Here is a 16,402-nt window from a genome sequence, read left to right as displayed (position 1 = left end):
CCCAAAGGTTTTGCAAATATCCAGTTATTAAAATTTTTAAAGGATTATTAATTTTTATCTTGACATGTACATGTATGGTCCTATCAAACTATGAATAGTCTGGCTGCATGAGACTTATTGAAGGTAGAGTGTACATTATACATGTAACACATGTTATACATGTACATGTAACACGTGTTATACATGTACATGTAAATCACTCACAATTTACTTCAACCACAAGCTCCGACAAGAAGTCTCTCTTCATTTTAGCCACTTACTGTAACATAATAACAAATAAAAAACTATATAATTGGGTTCTCACCTAAAGTACCATATACGGAAGTATACTATACAGATTACGGAAAGCAGTGGCATAAGACAAGCAAAATCTGCATGCTTCCAATTGGACCTGTCCGAACGACGCCATTTTATAAAAGAGGCGTGATGCCCCACCTATTATTAGGTGTGGTCATACATTTTGTAATATTTTTTGTGGGCAATCGTTAAAAATTAACTAAAATTGCAGACTCAGCAAAAATGTCTTGATAAAAGCCACACCCATTTTCTCAACTCTCATACATCTTTATCTGCTAATTCTTTCTCTCCTCAAGTTGATATTTCTCTTTTTTTAATACTCTGGGCCATAATCTGCACCAGGCTACCACTAGGCACCTGTGTCTTGTTGCAAAAACGACCAGGAACCAAGTTTGGTACTACTGTCTCCTATTTTGATGATATCTCAATTGAAAAGGGAAAGAGAATGAATCTGGAAACAATTTTAAACAATGGAAGGCAGAAAGGAGCAAACAAGGGGCGAGAATCAAGTCTGGGAGGGGCTGGTCTTCGATTAGAAGTGAAACTACTGGCCCCCACTGATGAGAGGTCTAATGAGGTCTCCTACCCTCAACTGGTGTCCAAGAGGATTAGGGAACTGGGCGTGGCAGTGGGTGGAGTTGGACCTCAAAAACAAGAACCACCTCCATTTGGAAAAGTAGGAGGATATAGCGACCATGCATTCCTTGTATCCATTAGCTTTCTGCTAGTTGTATTTATGTTATAATCCGCTTTGTTTCAGCGTGAGGTCGTTTTGGAGGCATTTGGGATGCTTCCATTTCGGTGCCTCCTCGGAGGCAGCCATCTTGTTTTGCTACCCCGCGCGCTCTAAGCTTGTTCTAAGGATCATATCTCGTTTCTTAACAGGAGACCCTCCCTCTACTGCCGGGAGAAGACGATGAAGACCAGAAACTGGCCGCCATTGCGAAGAAATTCGAAGAAAAATACGTGAGACTTGCCAGCTATCTGCCTCATTAATATTCATGACTGTTTATTAAATTAATAAACTTATTTTAACCCTTTAGTCACTCTATTATTTTTCAATTTTTAGGGTGCAAGCACACAGGCAAGCTCTCTCCTCTTTCTGCTTCTTTATTTATTTGTTTGTTTGTTTGTTTGTTTGTTTTACAGGATCTTGTTGATATTGGTGAAGGTTATGATACTAATGATTCATTTGTTGATGACTCTGAACTAGTAAGAACATTCCTTACTCTGATGTATTCATTACCTTTCCTGATACATATACATGTACTTATGTTGTGTAGAAAGTTTGAGCTGATTCCGATCAAAATTGGATTTATAAATAATAATAATAATGACTTCTCTGTCTGTAGTATGAAGACTATGTTCCTCCTCAAGTTGATACCATGTTCGGAGGGTTCTATGTCAACACTGGAGAACTGGAGTTCACTAAGAATAAGAACTTAACCGAGTGAGACTTTAAACCATCTATACTTGCACATGGATGTATTTTATTATTAATTATTAATGTAGTTTTGGATTATCAGCTAAGAGCAAGGAAGAAAAGGTAATGATTAATTAAATTATTTTATTTTATTTATTGAATAGCCTAAAAAACGTCACATGAACACTCCTCAAGCAATAGCAAAGTAAGCCATCCTTTAATAACTATTAATAACTAGCCACACCCCTTCATTAACAGCAAGAAATTGAAACAGGCTAAGAGACAAATGGCTGTTTCATCAGCTCAGAGAAGTCACATTTTGAAAAAGAAACTGACTTTAACTTCACCAGCGATTGAAGAAAAGAAGCAAGCACCGGTTGCCATGGAAACAGGTCCTAGCCCACCTCTAATTATTAATGAGGAGACTGAATCTAGCATAGGAGCAATGTATGTTAATATAATAATAATTATTATTAATTATTATTTATTGTGTTTTTAGAGATAGTAAAACTACCTGTCCTTCATTGCCTGATGGACTGCCGCTAACATTAATTAATAAAATTAAGCAAATAGAAGAGGTACTTCTAATATTATTTGATTTTATTATTATTATTGACTCCTCCCTCTCCAGTCCCTCTCAGTGGATCATGCTAACAGTTCAACTGGTAAACTAACTTGTAAAGTGAAGACCAGTTATGATAAGCAACTAGTGGAGTAAGTCCAATATCTAATATGTACAATGTAATTCTGAAAAATACCCAAGGCTATAGTCCATGGTTTTTTCCAAAAAATGGCTCCGAAATCACCCCAAATTTTTATTACATTTTCTGATACATATTGATGTCCTTATGCTGTGTAGCAAGTTTGAGCTAATTCCAACTTCAATTTTTCAAGTTACGGCCAATTTAAGAAAACGGCAAAATTCTGAAAAATACCCAAGGCTATAGTCCATGGTTTTTTCCAAAAAATGGCTCCGAAATCATCCCAAATGTTTATTACATTTTCTGATACATATTGATGTCCTTATGCAGTGTAGAAAGTTTGAGGTGATTCCGATTTCAATTTTTCAAGTTACGGCCATTTTAAGAAAATGGTAAAAATCTGAAAAATACCCAAGGCTATAGTCCATGGTTTTTTTCAAAAAATGGCTCCGAAATCATCCCAAATGTTTATTACATTTTTTGATACATATCAATGTTCTTATGCTGTGTAGAAAGTTTGAGGTGATTCCGACTTCAATTTTTCAAGTTACGGCCATTTTAAGAAAATGGTAAAAATCTGAAAAATACCCAAGGCTATAGTCCATGGTTTTTTTCAAAAAATGGCTCCGAAATCATCCCAAATTTTTATTACATTTTCTGATACATATTGATGTCCTTATGCAGTGTAGAAAGTTTGAGGTGATTCCGATTTCAATTTTTCAAGTTACGGCCAATTTAAGAAAACGGCAAAATTCTGAAAAATACCCAAGGCTATAGTCCATGGTTTTTTCCAAAAAATGGCTCCGAAATCATCCCAAATGTTTATTACATTTTCTGATACATATTGATGTCCTTATGCAGTGTAGAAAGTTTGAGGTGATTCCGATTTCAATTTTTCAACTTACGACCATTTTAAGAAAATGGTAAAAATCTGAAAAGTACCCAAGGCTATTATAGTCCATGGTTTTTTTCAAAAAATGGCTCCGAAATCATCCCAAATGTTTATTACATTTTTTGATACATATCAATGTTCTTATGCTGTGTAGAAAGTTTGAGGTGATTCCGACTTCAATTTTTCAAGTTACGACCATTTTAAGAAAATGGTAAAAATCTGAAAAATACCCAAGGCTATAGTCCATGGTTTTTTTCAAAAAATGGCTCCGAAATCATCCCAAATGTTTATTACATTTTTTGATACATATCAATGTTCTTATGCTGTGTAGAAAGTTTGAGGTGATTCCGACTTCAATTTTTCAAGTTACGGCCATTTTAAGAAAATGGTAAAAATCTGAAAAATACCCAAGGCTATAGTCCATGGTTTTTTCCAAAAAATGGCTCCGAAATCATCCCAAATGTTTATTACATTTTCTGATACATATTGATGTCCTTATGCAGTGTAGAAAGTTTGAGGTGATTCCGATTTCAATTTTTCAAGTTACGGCCATTTTAAGAAAATGGTAAAAATCTGAAAAATACCCAAGGCTATAGTCCATGGTTTTTTTCAAAAAATGGCTCCGAAATCATCCCAAATGTTTATTACATTTTTTGATACATATCAATGTTCTTATGCTGTGTAGAAAGTTTGAGGTGATTCCGACTTCAATTTTTCAAGTTACGGCCATTTTAAGAAAATGGCAAAATTCTGAAAAATACCCAAGGCTATAGTCCATGGTTTTTTCCAAAAATTGGCTCCGAAATCATCCCAAATTTTTATTACATTTTTTGATACATATCAATGTTCTTATGCTGTGTAGAAAGTTTTAGGTGATTCCGACTTCAATTTTTCAAGTTACGGCCATTTTAAGAAAATGGTAAAAATCTGAAAAGTACCCAAGGCTATAGTCCATGGTTTTTTCCAAAAAATGGCTCCGAAATCACCTCAAATTAATGGGTGTGGTAAATCTACTAATTGTTGCTGATAGCGTGTGTTGTATATTGTACTCACTTCATTAAGTTTCTCTTTATTTCTAGTATTGATAATGACTGCAAATCACTTAAAATAAAGACGAGAGTCGTACGTTATTATTATTATTATTATTATTATTATTATTATTATTATTATTATTATTATTATTATTATTATTATTATTCAGACTGTGTTGGAGTATTTAGCTTATAAATTTGGTATAAACAGAACCTCATTAATGAACAGAATCAAACGAGTTTTGAAGAAACAGGAAGTAATAAAAAAATAATAATATTAATTAATCAATTAATTAATTAATAGACTGGTATTGTTGACTTAGATGCTGCACTTGCTCAATTAAAAGAAGGTACGAATTAATGATTAATTAATTAATTAATTAATTAATTGATTGATTGATTATTATTAGCTGTCAACTTGGCAATGCTTCCATTATTATCGAAATATAAAATTGATTTAGAAAAATACGAAACCGAGAGAAAACAAGTTAGTCACTTAATAACCAGTATTAATAACTAGTTTAATAACTGGCATTGATATAACATTAATTAATATTTCATTAGTTGGAGGACACTCCCACTCCTGCAGTGAAGGTTGAATCCCCTGGAGATGATGTAACTATATTCATTATTTTAATATTCTTATTTTTATTATTTTTATTGTTTAAAGCCTTCACCAGCTCCAGTTGTTGCTAACGGGAAAAAGTTACAGAAACCACAAAGAAAGTTTACATGGACCGAAAGAATTAGGTAATAAAATTTAGTGATAATTCTCATTGTTTTTGTTATTATTGTCAGGTTGCTATTGGTTACTGTTGTCAAGGCTAAAGTTGAGAAAGAGCTAATGAATAAAACAAGAACACAAACTGGAGAAGAAATAATATTAGTAAAGAACACTTGGAATAATGTTTAAATTATTATTATCAATTATTATTATTATTAGGAATTTATTGAAACTCACGTAAGACCACTGTGGCCTAAAGGCTGGGTCCAGAAGAAGTAATGACAATAATGATTATTATTATTAAGTGATTCTATTTATTTATTTTAATTTAAGGGCACTCTATAAAATGACTGAATCAGCACATTTCAAACTAACACAATCAGAGTAAGTTCTTTCTTAATGTACATCAGTTATAGTGTTATACACGTAATATTTATTATTATTAATTAATTTTAATTTTTTCGTTTAGTTCACAACTCAAGAAACCAGTACAAGGTAAGGCGTCTCTCTCAACTTCATTCTTACCTCTCTCTCTCCCTCTCTCTCTCCCCCTCTCTCTCTCTCTCCCTCTCTCTCTCCTTTAGTTAAAAAGGAGAAGTTATTAAAAGACGATTCATTAACTCAATCATCATCAGTAGTATCACAGGCTAGTATAACCACACCCACTACTAGTGACGTTAGTCTATCACAGAAAGGAACTGGCTCAACTACTTTAGTCAATACACCTCAAATATCTCAAACTAGTCCAATTAAAGCCACACCCACTTTAATTAAAGGAAGAGCGGACCTGACCACGCCCATTATAAAGACAGCCACACCTCCTTCACCTCATAAGAGGGTGGGGCTGGCCACACCTCCTAAATTAGTATCACCAACAGTTAATAAATCACCTCCAGTTGATTTCACTGATTTACAGACTAAGTTGAAATCAATTCCGCCAATTATCATTAAAGGAGCTTCGCCTATTGCTAATCTGGGCATGGCTAAAGGAGCTACCCCGCCCCCACTATTAATTAAAGGAGCTTCCCCTAGTGTGGGTGTGTCAGTTCCTTCATCGAGGAGTGTCATTACTGGTGCTACTAAGGACACGCCCTCTCATACTAATGTCATTACTAGTCGTGGAGTGACTCCGCCCAGTAAAGTCACACCTCCTAGTATTGATCCACGTCATAAAGTTGTTAAAAAGTCGGCTAAAGTCCAATCGGTTCAACTACCGAAACAAACTATTGATGCTTTACTGTCAGTACTTAAAAACACTAACTCTAGTATTTATACAAGCGATCTTGCTCAGTTGGTTACCGTGACAACTCGGCAGCAAACCACCCCCACCCAAAGGCCTGTGACTCTGTCTCCCACTCAGTCTTCATTACGTATTGTTCAAGCTCCTCCCCCTGCCACACCTCCTTCAACAATACCATCAGTCCACCCACTGACTGATCACTATTATGTGACAGGACCTTCTCCAGTTCAGTATGTACCAGCCAGTACCAGTGGAGTGAGTTTAATAACTAGTAACTTTATTAATAAAACCAGTAGCAATAACTAGTGTTAATAACTGGTTTTAGTAACTAGTATTGTTAATTCTTCCGAATAATAGTTAAATTTTATTATTGCATAATGTGTATTATTATTACTTTGTTGCTATTGTTATTAGTATCTTATCTTGTGTTTTTGTTCTGCAAGTTTTCAAAAAATTAATTATTTTTATTAACCATTATTAAGTGATAGATTGGTGGCAATAGAGAATACATTAGTAGACATTACATTAATAATTATTGTCATTACATTAAATGAATGGTTTTGGCTTTTCGAAGCTCTCGTATTTCTTCTGAACCACTTTCTGTTGAGCTGCAAACGTCATTGGTATCCCCTCATGCTGTGAGAAGATTCTCTTCTTTGGTTTCTTCTTTTTCTTTTCCTGTTGGGCTATGCTGTATTCGTTGATCCCATCAGCACTCAGTACTCCCCTCAGTATAGCCTCGGCTATAACATCACTGGCTGCTGGCTGGACTCTTGGCTATAGAGAGACAGAGAGTGCAATCATCAGTTAATGTATTATTCATGTGCTTACCAGTTGCTTTAATAAGCAGAGATATCCTTTATCATCTGCACCTAAAAGTGATGATAATATGTACATCTACATCTGATTCATGCTCCTTTAAAATCAAACCAAAGTCCCTGTACTACGTATATAATACATGTGTACATGGTCTAATTTTGCCAGAAACGAGAAGGTGATTGAGAATTCTCTATGACATTTTCTAATGCATATACATGTACTTATGTTATGTAGAAAGTTTGAACTGGTTCCAATTAAAATTCATTATGATTGTTACCTGATGTTGAGTCAATCTCATATTGATGTATCTCAGGATGACCCTCAGCCTCTGCAGTGTGACTGCTCAACGCTCCTTGAACTAGATCACTGTTCTCTACTGCCATGCTTGATCTCGTGAAATATGCTACATACTTAGCCTGAGGGAACTTGAGTGCATGACTCAAACATGTCTTCTGCTCTTGAATCAATGCTACCATATCTATGTGTTCTGCTTTGAGTAGCTGGGCTGTGTATTCGTCTGCAATGAAAATGAATTTAAGAGATGATGTACATGAACAAGTATACCTCCTTCCTGCATGATGTAGTCAATTGGATTGAGTATTGATGAGAGAGAGGATGGGACATTGCATATGATCAGACCAGCATTGGAGAACATTGAGTCAGTTGGATCAACATTAGGAAAAGGAACTGGTATCAGCTGTACATCTATACACAGAGCACAAGTTAGTAATAGCAATTAATGACATACTCTTCACTGATATTGCTGCTAAGTTGCTCTCAATAGTCCTTATGTTAGCTGGAGTGGCTCCTAACACAATAACTTTACCTTTCCCTTTCATTAGTGATGAGACATGAGCTGGTATAGTACCTATCATAACAGGATCAATAACAATTCTAGGTACATGAACACATCGTTGATTTACCATTGTCGCAGTTGGTTACAATGACATCACTCTCATACTCGCTGAGCGTGTTCATCTTGGAACCAAGTTTCTCAATTGACATGTAGCTTGTAAAGTCCTATATAATGAACACAACAACTCAATTTAAGATCTCTAATACATATTGACACTGTATCAAGAGGGCATAATTCCATGATACTGAAATCTATTTTTAGTATAGAAGATCTAATATAATATTATAACACATTAACACTCATAGCAGTTAATCTTGATAGAGTCTGGAGGATTTCTCTGCAAGAATCCTTTCATACTGACCTGTGGACGCACTACTGATATTGGTCCATCTCTCAATGTGCCATTGTACAATATGGAGCGACAGTCGGGAGAGAATGCAAGAAGATCTTTGGTGATGAAAGTAGCTGAGTTAGGAGTTGATTTTAATTGGGATTTCTCCTGTACAAAACTGATCCCTGCACTGTGGAGCTCAGACATAGCTAAAGTCCACTCCTCACTAGTTGGGAGGCAGCACATCCTCGCATACACTGGCACTCCTGAGACTGACATGTGGTGGGCCTGTTTCACTGGAGGGAGCAACTGAGCAAGAGACTGAGCTCCTTCAGCAATTCTCATTCTAGCTAGTGTTGCACCGAGCTTCACTCTATGACCCCAAAGAGCTTCAGCAACAAACCTCATGTTCTCAGGAAGGGTGTCACTTGGGTTAGGTGGTCGCTGACAAAACTTGTGCTTTTGAAAGTCATAGAGCATCACAGTAACCAACAGACCTTGATCACGAAGCTGGAATACGTTATAAAAATTGGAAGAAATCATTAGCAACTTAACTTACTTGTAAATATCTTGAGAAGAAGCTGCTCTCAATTAAGATGTCGTTCATAATTGGCTCATCTAGAGGTGAGTGTGAAATACTAATTTATAACTTCAGCCCCGTTTACACTCTGAGTTTAGAAATAAACCAGTTTACATGTGGACAATTTCAATGAGGTTTCAAACAGACTTATCCAAACCACCTCAGGCAGTGGTTTGAGATAATCAAACTGGTTTAAGTACTTAAGCGGCTGTATTATGTATGCAATGTAGCATTGTAAACCCGTTCAACCACAGTTACGTCTAGCTGGACTGACACAACTACGCTGGTTTCTGATTGGCATTTGCCGGATGTACTAGTATGGAGTGTAAACAGGGCTTTATAGTTTCACAGCTAACCCAAGCTACCATCATGCTCATACAACCCATTATGAATGTACACTGCCCTCAGTTTACTTACAAAATAGTATCTCTAATGATTCCTGCAGTACAATGACTTTCTTCAGTTGGTCATTAAATATTAATGATGGATTGACTCCTCTCTTTAGTGCAGACAACATCTTGTGTATATCATCATAACGTCTAAATCTTTGAGGGCAGCCTCCTTTGCTGGGAAAATTGACAGAGAGAGAGCTCAAATCCAAGTAATGCTTCTTGCTTGGTGTCGGTACATCGACGTTAATGTGGAGAGCAGGCCGTAATTCGTCGTATCGTGAGCTTGTAGCCATTCAACACTCTTCTATCGCTCGACTAACAGCTTCCCTTCAGTTGCAGTATCTTATAATTCAGTGATGTGTGACATGCGCCGCCGAGCACAGAAGTTTATTTTAATCCGGTACCCATAGCAACACGATTTGTAGGCGTGGCTAACAGCCCACGAGATTTTTTTTTCAATCCACTGGGGAATATTCGATCATTCCCGGTCCCTAGAGGGGAAATGATTTAATTTTAGATTTTTGGTTGCATTGGAATGGAGGGAAAGAGACAGTTATTATTATCTTTGTCTAAATTATTAAATGCGTCCAGAGCAGGTAGACTGGAGGAAGTAGCGAGGAGGAGAAGGCACGGGGTGAGTATTCTACTGGACAATATCCTTGACAGCGGGAACGAGAATGCAATAATAAGAACAATGGATGGGATGGGGGTCCAAACACTACACAGGGTCTCCTATGGGCCCATTACAAAAGCACATAATCCTAAGGAGACCAGAACTGACAGTGGGGCAAGAAAGTGGATCAGTATACATAAATGGAGAGACATTAACAATTGTATTGATCATTTGAAAACTACTGGAACAATGATAGTGTCCAGTTACTGCAGACCTGAAGTACACACACCTTTTCTACACGAGCTAGCACTGCCAGATAAACCAGTAGTATTCGCATTTGGTAACGAGACTGAGGGAATATCAGATGATTTATTAAAGAGATCAGACCTGACCTTTAGACTCCCAATGGTTGGATTTACAACCAGTTACAATGTATCAGTTAGCATCGGAATGTGTCTGTATCATTTGCATGTGATGGAGGCCAAGAGACTGGGAATGAAGAATCAAGTAAGTATTTAAGAACTTTTAAGGATTGTATGGTGGTTTAATTATGATCTTATTATAATTTCTAGTTAGGAGTGCAAGACAGCTCAACTGATAATGATGATGCTTTTATTGATACTCTATTGTTCTTTTATGAAAGAGAACTTGGAACGAATACAGTGAAAGAAATTAAAGAATCCATTAATTATGATAATGAATATTAACTGTTGTCATTATAAACGTTATCATTAATGATTACTCACGTATTGTCAATTTTTAAAAATATTTTAAATAATTTTATTTAGAAAAAAGACAAAACAAGGGACATGCTACAAAAAGAGACAGAGAATTAATAATTATTATTATCAAAAATGATGACACTACAATAATAACAGTATAATTATATCGATATACAGCAGTTGTGAGAAGTTTAGCTACTATGACAGCTCATCACACAAATAAATGTATGTAATAACAATAATAATAATAATAATAATAATAATAATAAATCAAAGAAGTTTTTTACTAAACAAAAGAAGGCACACCCAGTAACTATGGTTTTTTGGTAGAAAGGACGAGGGCGACAATGAGTCCGTAGAGACCCAAAACTTCAGCAAAAATGAGGATGAGGATCATACCAACAAAGAGGCGGGGCTGTTGGGCTGTTCCACGTACTCCAGCATCCCCCACTATACCTATTGCAAACCCTGCGGCTAGACCACTGAAACCAACGGAAAGACCAGCACCTAACTGGTTGAATGACCTGTGGAGAGAGAGAGAGAGAGAGAGAGAGAGAGAGAGAGAGAGAGAGAGAGAGAGGGGATTAATGTAGTAGTGAAGCCATTGTAATTGAATGAATGTAACTGAAAGTTTATTTAATAGGAGGAACATTGATAAAAATGAACTCACTCAAATAGAGTAATGTCCTTCTTCACTGCAGGAGAGAGGGAGAGAGAGGGAGAGAGAGAGAGGTGACAACAGTACAGAAACCAGTTAGACAATAGTTCCTTTTATTCATAAATACCATACAACATGTCTCACTCAATGGAACATACAAACTGATAAGAATCAACCTCAACGCCCACTCAACATAATTAAAATATAAAGGACGTCTACACACAAAAGTCTCTCGTATAATTACTCACAAGAGACCAAAAGCATAAAAACAAGACAATTCTATAACTAACTGAAATGAGTCGTTTCTAAGCAAAGTACATGTACATGTATTACTGAATACTGACTTGTTTAATATTAAAGACAACAAAATAAACAAGCAATTATCGGCAACAGGAGCTCCAATACAAACAAACAAATTATAATAAACTCACGTCCATTCCCAATCAGTACAGACACTACCAGTCCATAGATAGCAATGATACCAGCCATAACGACCGGGATAACTGACTTCATGATCAGATCAGGTCTCATGACACTCATGGCAGCAATACCAGTACCACTCTTAGCTGTACCGTAAGCAGCTCCTAATGCTGTGAGAGAGAGGGAGGGAGATGGTTAGTGGTGAGGTTACTGGGTCTTACAGCTAAAGATGATGGCGGCAGAAGCACCCATAGCTGCGAAAAAGGAAGAATAGACCGGGGAATCGTCTGAAGACATTGCTTGATACTAGTAATAAGGACTGGAATCAACAAGGCAAGAATAGGAAGATGGCTCGAGAGTCGACAGGGCAGAAATTGATGTAATAGAGAAGGATCATGTGATGGGTGGGCGGGGTCGCGCATGCGCTGTAGAAAAGTGGGTGGAGAGTAAACTTATGAATAATTAATGAGGTGACTAATTGATTGAGGAGGAGATTTCAAAATGGTGGGTGAGATTGTCTTTTTATTATTTGGATTTCTCTCTCTTTGTTTCATTTTAGGCTTCCTCAGTGTATAAGAGGGCCCCCACTACGGGGTCTAAAAAGAGACCAGGTATTATAGAATTTGAAATTTAACAATAATTAATTTTATAATCATAAATATTATTATTGTCTGTGTTTGCAGGTGCTAAGGTTGAGCTAACAGAAGAGCAGAAACAAGAGATAAGAGAAGCATTTGATTTATTTGATGCTGACGGAACTGGAACTATTGACGCTAAAGAACTAAAGGTATCATTAATGGACCACACCCACTACTGGAGGCAATTATCTATTCTTAGGTGGCCATGAGAGCTTTGGGTTTTGAACCAAAAAAGGAAGAAATAAAGAAAATGATTTCGGACATTGATAAAGACGGATCTGGTCAGTATATTCTTGCATATTCTAGTATATCTCAGTAATCTACAGGTACTATTGATTTTAACGAGTTTCTACACATGATGACGTCGAAAATGGTTTGAAAATTATTATTATTATTATTATTATTATTATTATTTTAATTTGTAGTCTGAAAAAGACTCTAAAGAAGAAATATTAAAAGCTTTTAGACTATTTGACGATGATGAAACAGTGAGTGATGTCATACTGTGTCATAATGAGTCACTGCCTTCTTCAGGGCAAGATATCTTTCAATAACCTCAAGAGGGTAGCAAAGGAACTCGGAGAAAAACTGACAGATGAAGAACTTCAAGTGAGGGACAATAAGCCAAGAATAACCTTGTACACCACATTATGCTGTGTGGAAAGTTTGAAGTGATTCCGACTTCAATTTTTCAAGTTACGCCATTTTAAGAAAATGGCAAAATTCTGAAAAATACCCAAGACTATAGTCCATGGTTTTTTCCAAAAAATGGCTCCGAAATCACCCCAACTTTTTATTACATTTTCTGATACATATTGATGTCCTTATGCTGTGTAGAAAGTTTGAGGTGATTCCGACTTCGATTTTTAAAGTTACGGCCATTTCTGAGAAATACCCAAGGCTATAAGTCTTGTGTTTTTCCCCATAATCACTTCCCTCTCCTCTACAATTCATATCACATTTTTCAATACTGTCTCTTTCTCTTTATGTGATTAGGAGATGATTGATGAAGCTGATAAAGATGGCGATGGTGAAGTGAATGAAATGGAGTTCCTTAGAATAATGAAGAAGACTAACATGTACTAAAGATACTGTTAATAACTAGCAACACTGACATTTTAATATATCTCACCGAAACACAATAATGATACTAATAATATCACTTATTATTAATAAAACATAATTATAATAGTTGTGTTTTATTAATTATTTAAGATGGGTGTGGCTAATTGTAAATTAGCCCCACCCGTTCAATATGGCGGATAGTAAGGCTGAAGCTTCAAGTGATGGTAAGTGTTTTGTGTGTGTTTCAAGTTGATATTGAGTTAGTGTCAGTTGGTTTTAAGATAATACTGAGAGACTATCAGCGGAGAATGGTCCAAGCTTGGAGGGACAGCAAGTTTGGAACTGAAGAGAAATACAAAAACCTCATTGAGGTACTAATTCCATTACATAATGTGAATATTAATTGATTGATTGTTAGATTAGTGAAGGGGATATCTTTGAAGGAGCTCCATCAGTTGACGCCATAGTAAATTAATGGAGTCTTAATTAATTTATTATTATTCTTATTATTAGGTTTCTCCTGCTAATAGTTTTGGTTTCATGGACGGTGGTATTGACATGGTCTATACAGTGTTCTTTGGATGGCAAATGTAATGAACTATTAATAACTATCAATAACCATTAATGACCATTAATTAACTAGGAGTGAGAGATTGAAGGAAGTTATTAAGTCGGAGCACAACGGAGAACTGCTAGTGGTAATAATAATAATAATAATAACGGTAATTATAATAATAATTTTATTAATATAGGGAAATGCTATTATCATTCCAGCCTATTCTCCAGACACTGATCTTGAGTCTCTTAAAATTGATTCCAGTATTTGTGAAGGGAAGCCTATCCACTACCTGATCTCAGCCCCCACCATGAGGGTACCCACTGATGTGTCTGACACTATGAACTCTTACCTGGCATTCAGGGCAGTCCTATTGGCAGGTTAAGAGTGAGGACAGTGTTTGATAGTGTGCTTTGTAATTGGGGAATTATTTTGTTGATTTACGAGTGCATCACAAAACTTTAGTGATTGAAATTGCCGATCAATGACTGACAAAACTGCAATATTTGATTATTTTGCATTAAAGTCGTTTGCAATAACCACAATAGATTACTAGAATATACAAGAATTACTTAGATTACTGATATGCATGTGTATATATACTTTTAATGACGTATTGTCATTGTTCTAGTTATGTCTCATAATAAAAGCTGTTCACAGAAAGGGGCGGAGCCAATACGGTCTGTAATGTGCCCAGGACTGGGTACAGCAGTAGGGAGAATGCCTTTTGTGAGGTGTGCTGAACAAGTAATAATAATAATTATTATGATGATGATGATGATGATGATGATGATGATGATGATGATGATGATGATGATAAATTCTTTTCCTCCTAAGATGGTAGCTGCATATGAGACTGTTGTGAGTCAGTCATTAGTTGAATTCATTAGTCCTCAGTCACTAATGGAGCCAGTTATTAGACACAGACACTTGATAACTGTATGTTAATTGATTATTACAGTACTCATGTTGTGTAGAAATTTTGAGCTAATTTCTGTCAAATTCGGTTTTTATATAAACTTTTTAATTTGCTCTAAAATTGGGCAAAGCCCCTGTACTATGTACACTATTTGACCGAATTTCAGTTATCAAAAATGACTATGAGAGAATCCCCTATTTTTATTACATTTCCTGATACATGTTCTTTTGTCCATCATTAGGTTGGGAAGGATAAAGCTTTGGGCAGTAAACCTTCTCCAGGGGAAATGTTTGTACCTAAGAATAACCGGACTGAAGACTCTGAATCTGATTGAACCACTTATTATTATTATTATTGTTGTTGTATTTTTAACAATTTTTCTGACCTTGAGTGATTTTATTTGACAAAATATAATATTATTTTAACAATTGACTTTTATAGAAAATAACGGAACCACTTCATTCACCAACATTTCTCATAGCCATTTTCACCCCATACATACCCTGTTTTAGGAAGTTTTAATTTGTACAATTCTAAGGTGTGATTATAATTTGCAATCACTCAGTTGTGTACTGTATCAGGGTATGTTGACTTGACAGTTGAAAATAGAGAAAATACTTTTTAATAATTAAACAAGAAAGCAGACAACCAAAAATAATATCAATAATAATAATAATCAATATTAGTACTAATCAATGTCATAAGGCAAGATGCATAAAAATGAATCATTCTTATTATTTGTCACATTTTAAATATTTGTCACGAGCTTCAGGTGACAAGAGGAACTTGTTGATGTCAGCTTCTACTTTTCCAAGCTGATTAGGGAAATTTTGACAGACTTTTAGAATCTTAGCCCAAGTGACGTCATTATTGGAGTCACTCCACCTCTGGAACACTTGAATGAGATTGAGTATGGTTAGATGAGGAAGAGGAGTGAGGTCAGTCACATTGACAGACAATCCAATACCAATGATCATATAATGGACAGCAGAATCAATGAACAACTTCATGAGATCATCTGTTTCTGGTATCTTGTCTAACAGGGGGTCTGTGAAAAATAAAATAATAATAACAACAATATTTCTTTACTTTCAGCTGGTGACTGATCATTAACTTGTTTTTGTGTTCCATTGTTACTCTCAACAGGTCCTATACACAAGTGATAAATTATAAATAATAATTATTAGTATACAGTACACATACCTTGTGCATCATTAAACCAGATACTGTAGTCATTGCTAATATCAGTAGGTTTACCACAAACTGTACAATCATCTTCATTTACAATACAGTAGCAGCTCTCATTGTAAGGGCAAGCAAATGCATTGACGTAATTATGCTTGAGGTGCATGGCATCACTGCTATTATCAATAGCTGTTGTGAGTAGCTTACGTACTAATGGACAGTGCTGGGTAGGACCAGTAAAGTACACTTCAATATGAGTGTAACGGTTGATGAGGTGAAGTGTGTGCTTTGATGTGATCGTTATCTTGAGGGACATGGCATCTCGAAATTTATGATAACC

The 16,402-nt window shown here is 35.8% G+C and overlaps 7 protein-coding genes across 9 annotated transcripts; 4 read left to right on the top strand and 3 right to left on the bottom strand.

The window, feature by feature from the left end:
• The first annotated feature begins 536 nt into the window (after window positions 1–536).
• LOC105313590 (ubinuclein-1-like) lies at window positions 537–6,762 on the top strand. 2 transcript variants are annotated; one of them, XM_019999383.1, is made up of 22 exons: window positions 537–687; window positions 734–973; window positions 1,183–1,263; window positions 1,367–1,381; window positions 1,447–1,509; window positions 1,650–1,747; window positions 1,810–1,843; window positions 1,885–1,925; window positions 1,979–2,167; window positions 2,220–2,298; window positions 2,352–2,434; window positions 4,393–4,435; window positions 4,515–4,601; window positions 4,649–4,694; window positions 4,755–4,831; window positions 4,909–4,959; window positions 5,015–5,094; window positions 5,143–5,230; window positions 5,288–5,343; window positions 5,402–5,452; window positions 5,538–5,563; window positions 5,653–6,762. In XM_019999383.1, the coding sequence occupies exons 2-22, from the start codon at window positions 743–745 to the stop codon at window positions 6,612–6,614; spliced, it is 2,481 nt and encodes an 826-aa protein (XP_019854942.1). In that variant the 5' UTR covers window positions 537–687; window positions 734–742; the 3' UTR covers window positions 6,615–6,762. The 2 variants fall into 2 exon arrangements, with proteins under 2 accessions (XP_019854942.1, XP_019854941.1); XM_019999382.1 differs by having other exon boundaries at window positions 537–973.
• On the bottom strand, window positions 6,757–9,680 carry LOC100641089 (putative methyltransferase NSUN7). Its single transcript, XM_011407137.2, has 9 exons — window positions 9,312–9,680; window positions 8,874–8,932; window positions 8,345–8,824; window positions 8,051–8,147; window positions 7,876–7,995; window positions 7,692–7,832; window positions 7,405–7,644; window positions 7,140–7,180; window positions 6,757–7,085 (listed from the first exon to the last, which is right to left on the bottom strand). The coding sequence occupies exons 1-9, from the start codon at window positions 9,577–9,579 to the stop codon at window positions 6,855–6,857; spliced, it is 1,677 nt and encodes a 558-aa protein (XP_011405439.2). The 5' UTR covers window positions 9,580–9,680; the 3' UTR covers window positions 6,757–6,854.
• A 40-nt stretch (window positions 9,681–9,720) lies between these two features.
• On the top strand, window positions 9,721–10,650 carry LOC105313588 (tRNA (guanosine(18)-2'-O)-methyltransferase-like). The gene is made up of 2 exons (XM_011407136.2): window positions 9,721–10,406; window positions 10,472–10,650. Exons 1-2 carry the CDS (start codon window positions 9,822–9,824, stop codon window positions 10,604–10,606), a joined length of 720 nt encoding a protein of 239 aa, XP_011405438.2. The 5' UTR covers window positions 9,721–9,821; the 3' UTR covers window positions 10,607–10,650.
• Window position 10,651: 1 nt separating this feature from the next.
• LOC100640965 (V-type proton ATPase 16 kDa proteolipid subunit) lies at window positions 10,652–12,094 on the bottom strand. The gene is made up of 4 exons (XM_003388262.3): window positions 11,921–12,094; window positions 11,711–11,869; window positions 11,292–11,316; window positions 10,652–11,145 (listed from the first exon to the last, which is right to left on the bottom strand). Exons 1-4 carry the CDS (start codon window positions 11,994–11,996, stop codon window positions 10,935–10,937), a joined length of 471 nt encoding a protein of 156 aa, XP_003388310.1. The 5' UTR covers window positions 11,997–12,094; the 3' UTR covers window positions 10,652–10,934.
• A 60-nt stretch (window positions 12,095–12,154) lies between these two features.
• On the top strand, window positions 12,155–13,499 carry LOC100640458 (caltractin). The gene is made up of 8 exons (XM_003388258.3): window positions 12,155–12,203; window positions 12,259–12,310; window positions 12,383–12,486; window positions 12,537–12,618; window positions 12,664–12,710; window positions 12,763–12,825; window positions 12,872–12,946; window positions 13,334–13,499. Exons 1-8 carry the CDS (start codon window positions 12,201–12,203, stop codon window positions 13,421–13,423), a joined length of 516 nt encoding a protein of 171 aa, XP_003388306.1. The 5' UTR covers window positions 12,155–12,200; the 3' UTR covers window positions 13,424–13,499.
• Window positions 13,500–13,547: 48 nt separating this feature from the next.
• On the top strand, window positions 13,548–15,309 carry LOC100640713 (uncharacterized). 2 transcript variants are annotated; one of them, XM_019999384.1, is made up of 9 exons: window positions 13,548–13,626; window positions 13,673–13,773; window positions 13,821–13,868; window positions 13,916–13,992; window positions 14,046–14,100; window positions 14,155–14,338; window positions 14,590–14,705; window positions 14,796–14,897; window positions 15,119–15,307. In XM_019999384.1, exons 1-9 carry the CDS (start codon window positions 13,593–13,595, stop codon window positions 15,209–15,211), a joined length of 810 nt encoding a protein of 269 aa, XP_019854943.1. In that variant the 5' UTR covers window positions 13,548–13,592; the 3' UTR covers window positions 15,212–15,307. The 2 variants fall into 2 exon arrangements, with proteins under 2 accessions (XP_019854943.1, XP_003388308.2); XM_003388260.3 differs by having other exon boundaries at window positions 13,563–13,626; window positions 13,667–13,773; window positions 15,119–15,309.
• A 155-nt stretch (window positions 15,310–15,464) lies between these two features.
• LOC100639070 (uncharacterized) lies at window positions 15,465–16,396 on the bottom strand. The gene is made up of 3 exons (XM_019999376.1): window positions 16,081–16,396; window positions 15,967–16,026; window positions 15,465–15,925 (listed from the first exon to the last, which is right to left on the bottom strand). The coding sequence occupies exons 1-3, from the start codon at window positions 16,376–16,378 to the stop codon at window positions 15,612–15,614; spliced, it is 672 nt and encodes a 223-aa protein (XP_019854935.1). The 5' UTR covers window positions 16,379–16,396; the 3' UTR covers window positions 15,465–15,611.
• Between the last annotated feature and the right edge of the window lie 6 nt (window positions 16,397–16,402).

This window comes from Amphimedon queenslandica, unplaced genomic scaffold (genome assembly GCF_000090795.2).
Source record: "Amphimedon queenslandica unplaced genomic scaffold, v1.1 AMPQUscaffold_13273, whole genome shotgun sequence".
Lineage (NCBI taxonomy): Eukaryota > Metazoa > Porifera > Demospongiae > Haplosclerida > Niphatidae > Amphimedon > Amphimedon queenslandica.
This window is presented reverse-complemented; position numbering and strand designations above follow the sequence as displayed.

Excerpts from the sequence above, each read along its gene's own strand:
- LOC105313588 (XM_011407136.2), top strand. The coding sequence starts at position 9,822 with ATGGAGGGAAAGAGACAGTTATTATTATCTTTGTCTAAATTATTAAAT. Across the intron at positions 10,407-10,471 it reads GACTGGGAATGAAGAATCAA|TTAGGAGTGCAAGACAGCTC; the intron begins GTAAGTATTTAA and ends TATAATTTCTAG.
- LOC100640458 (XM_003388258.3), top strand. Across the intron at positions 12,619-12,663 it reads CATTGATAAAGACGGATCTG|GTACTATTGATTTTAACGAG; the intron begins GTCAGTATATTC and ends AGTAATCTACAG. Across the intron at positions 12,826-12,871 it reads TATTTGACGATGATGAAACA|GGCAAGATATCTTTCAATAA; the intron begins GTGAGTGATGTC and ends TGCCTTCTTCAG.
- LOC105313590 (XM_019999383.1), top strand. The coding sequence starts at position 743 with ATGAATCTGGAAACAATTTTAAACAATGGAAGGCAGAAAGGAGCAAAC. Across the intron at positions 1,510-1,649 it reads TTGTTGATGACTCTGAACTA|TATGAAGACTATGTTCCTCC; the intron begins GTAAGAACATTC and ends CTCTGTCTGTAG. Across the intron at positions 4,695-4,754 it reads ACTTGCTCAATTAAAAGAAG|CTGTCAACTTGGCAATGCTT; the intron begins GTACGAATTAAT and ends GATTATTATTAG.
- LOC100641089 (XM_011407137.2), bottom strand. The coding sequence starts at position 9,579 with ATGGCTACAAGCTCACGATACGACGAATTACGGCCTGCTCTCCACATT. Across the intron at positions 8,933-9,311 it reads ATCATTAGAGATACTATTTT|ATGAGCCAATTATGAACGAC; the intron begins GTAAGTAAACTG and ends ACTCACCTCTAG. Across the intron at positions 8,825-8,873 it reads TCTTCTCAAGATATTTACAA|CTTCGTGATCAAGGTCTGTT; the intron begins GTAAGTTAAGTT and ends AACGTATTCCAG.
- LOC100639070 (XM_019999376.1), bottom strand. The coding sequence starts at position 16,378 with ATGTCCCTCAAGATAACGATCACATCAAAGCACACACTTCACCTCATC. Across the intron at positions 16,027-16,080 it reads CTGGTTTAATGATGCACAAG|GACCTGTTGAGAGTAACAAT; the intron begins GTATGTGTACTG and ends ACTTGTGTATAG. Across the intron at positions 15,926-15,966 it reads TGATCAGTCACCAGCTGAAA|ACCCCCTGTTAGACAAGATA; the intron begins GTAAAGAAATAT and ends TATTTTTCACAG.
- LOC100640965 (XM_003388262.3), bottom strand. The coding sequence starts at position 11,996 with ATGTCTTCAGACGATTCCCCGGTCTATTCTTCCTTTTTCGCAGCTATG. Across the intron at positions 11,317-11,710 it reads TGTACTGATTGGGAATGGAC|TGAAGAAGGACATTACTCTA; the intron begins GTGAGTTTATTA and ends TCTCTCCTGCAG. Across the intron at positions 11,146-11,291 it reads AAGGACATTACTCTATTTGA|GTCATTCAACCAGTTAGGTG; the intron begins GTGAGTTCATTT and ends CTCTCTCCACAG.
- LOC100640713 (XM_003388260.3), top strand. The coding sequence starts at position 13,593 with ATGGCGGATAGTAAGGCTGAAGCTTCAAGTGATG. Across the intron at positions 13,627-13,666 it reads GGCTGAAGCTTCAAGTGATG|TGTCAGTTGGTTTTAAGATA; the intron begins GTAAGTGTTTTG and ends ATATTGAGTTAG. Across the intron at positions 14,898-15,118 it reads GACACAGACACTTGATAACT|GTTGGGAAGGATAAAGCTTT; the intron begins GTATGTTAATTG and ends GTCCATCATTAG.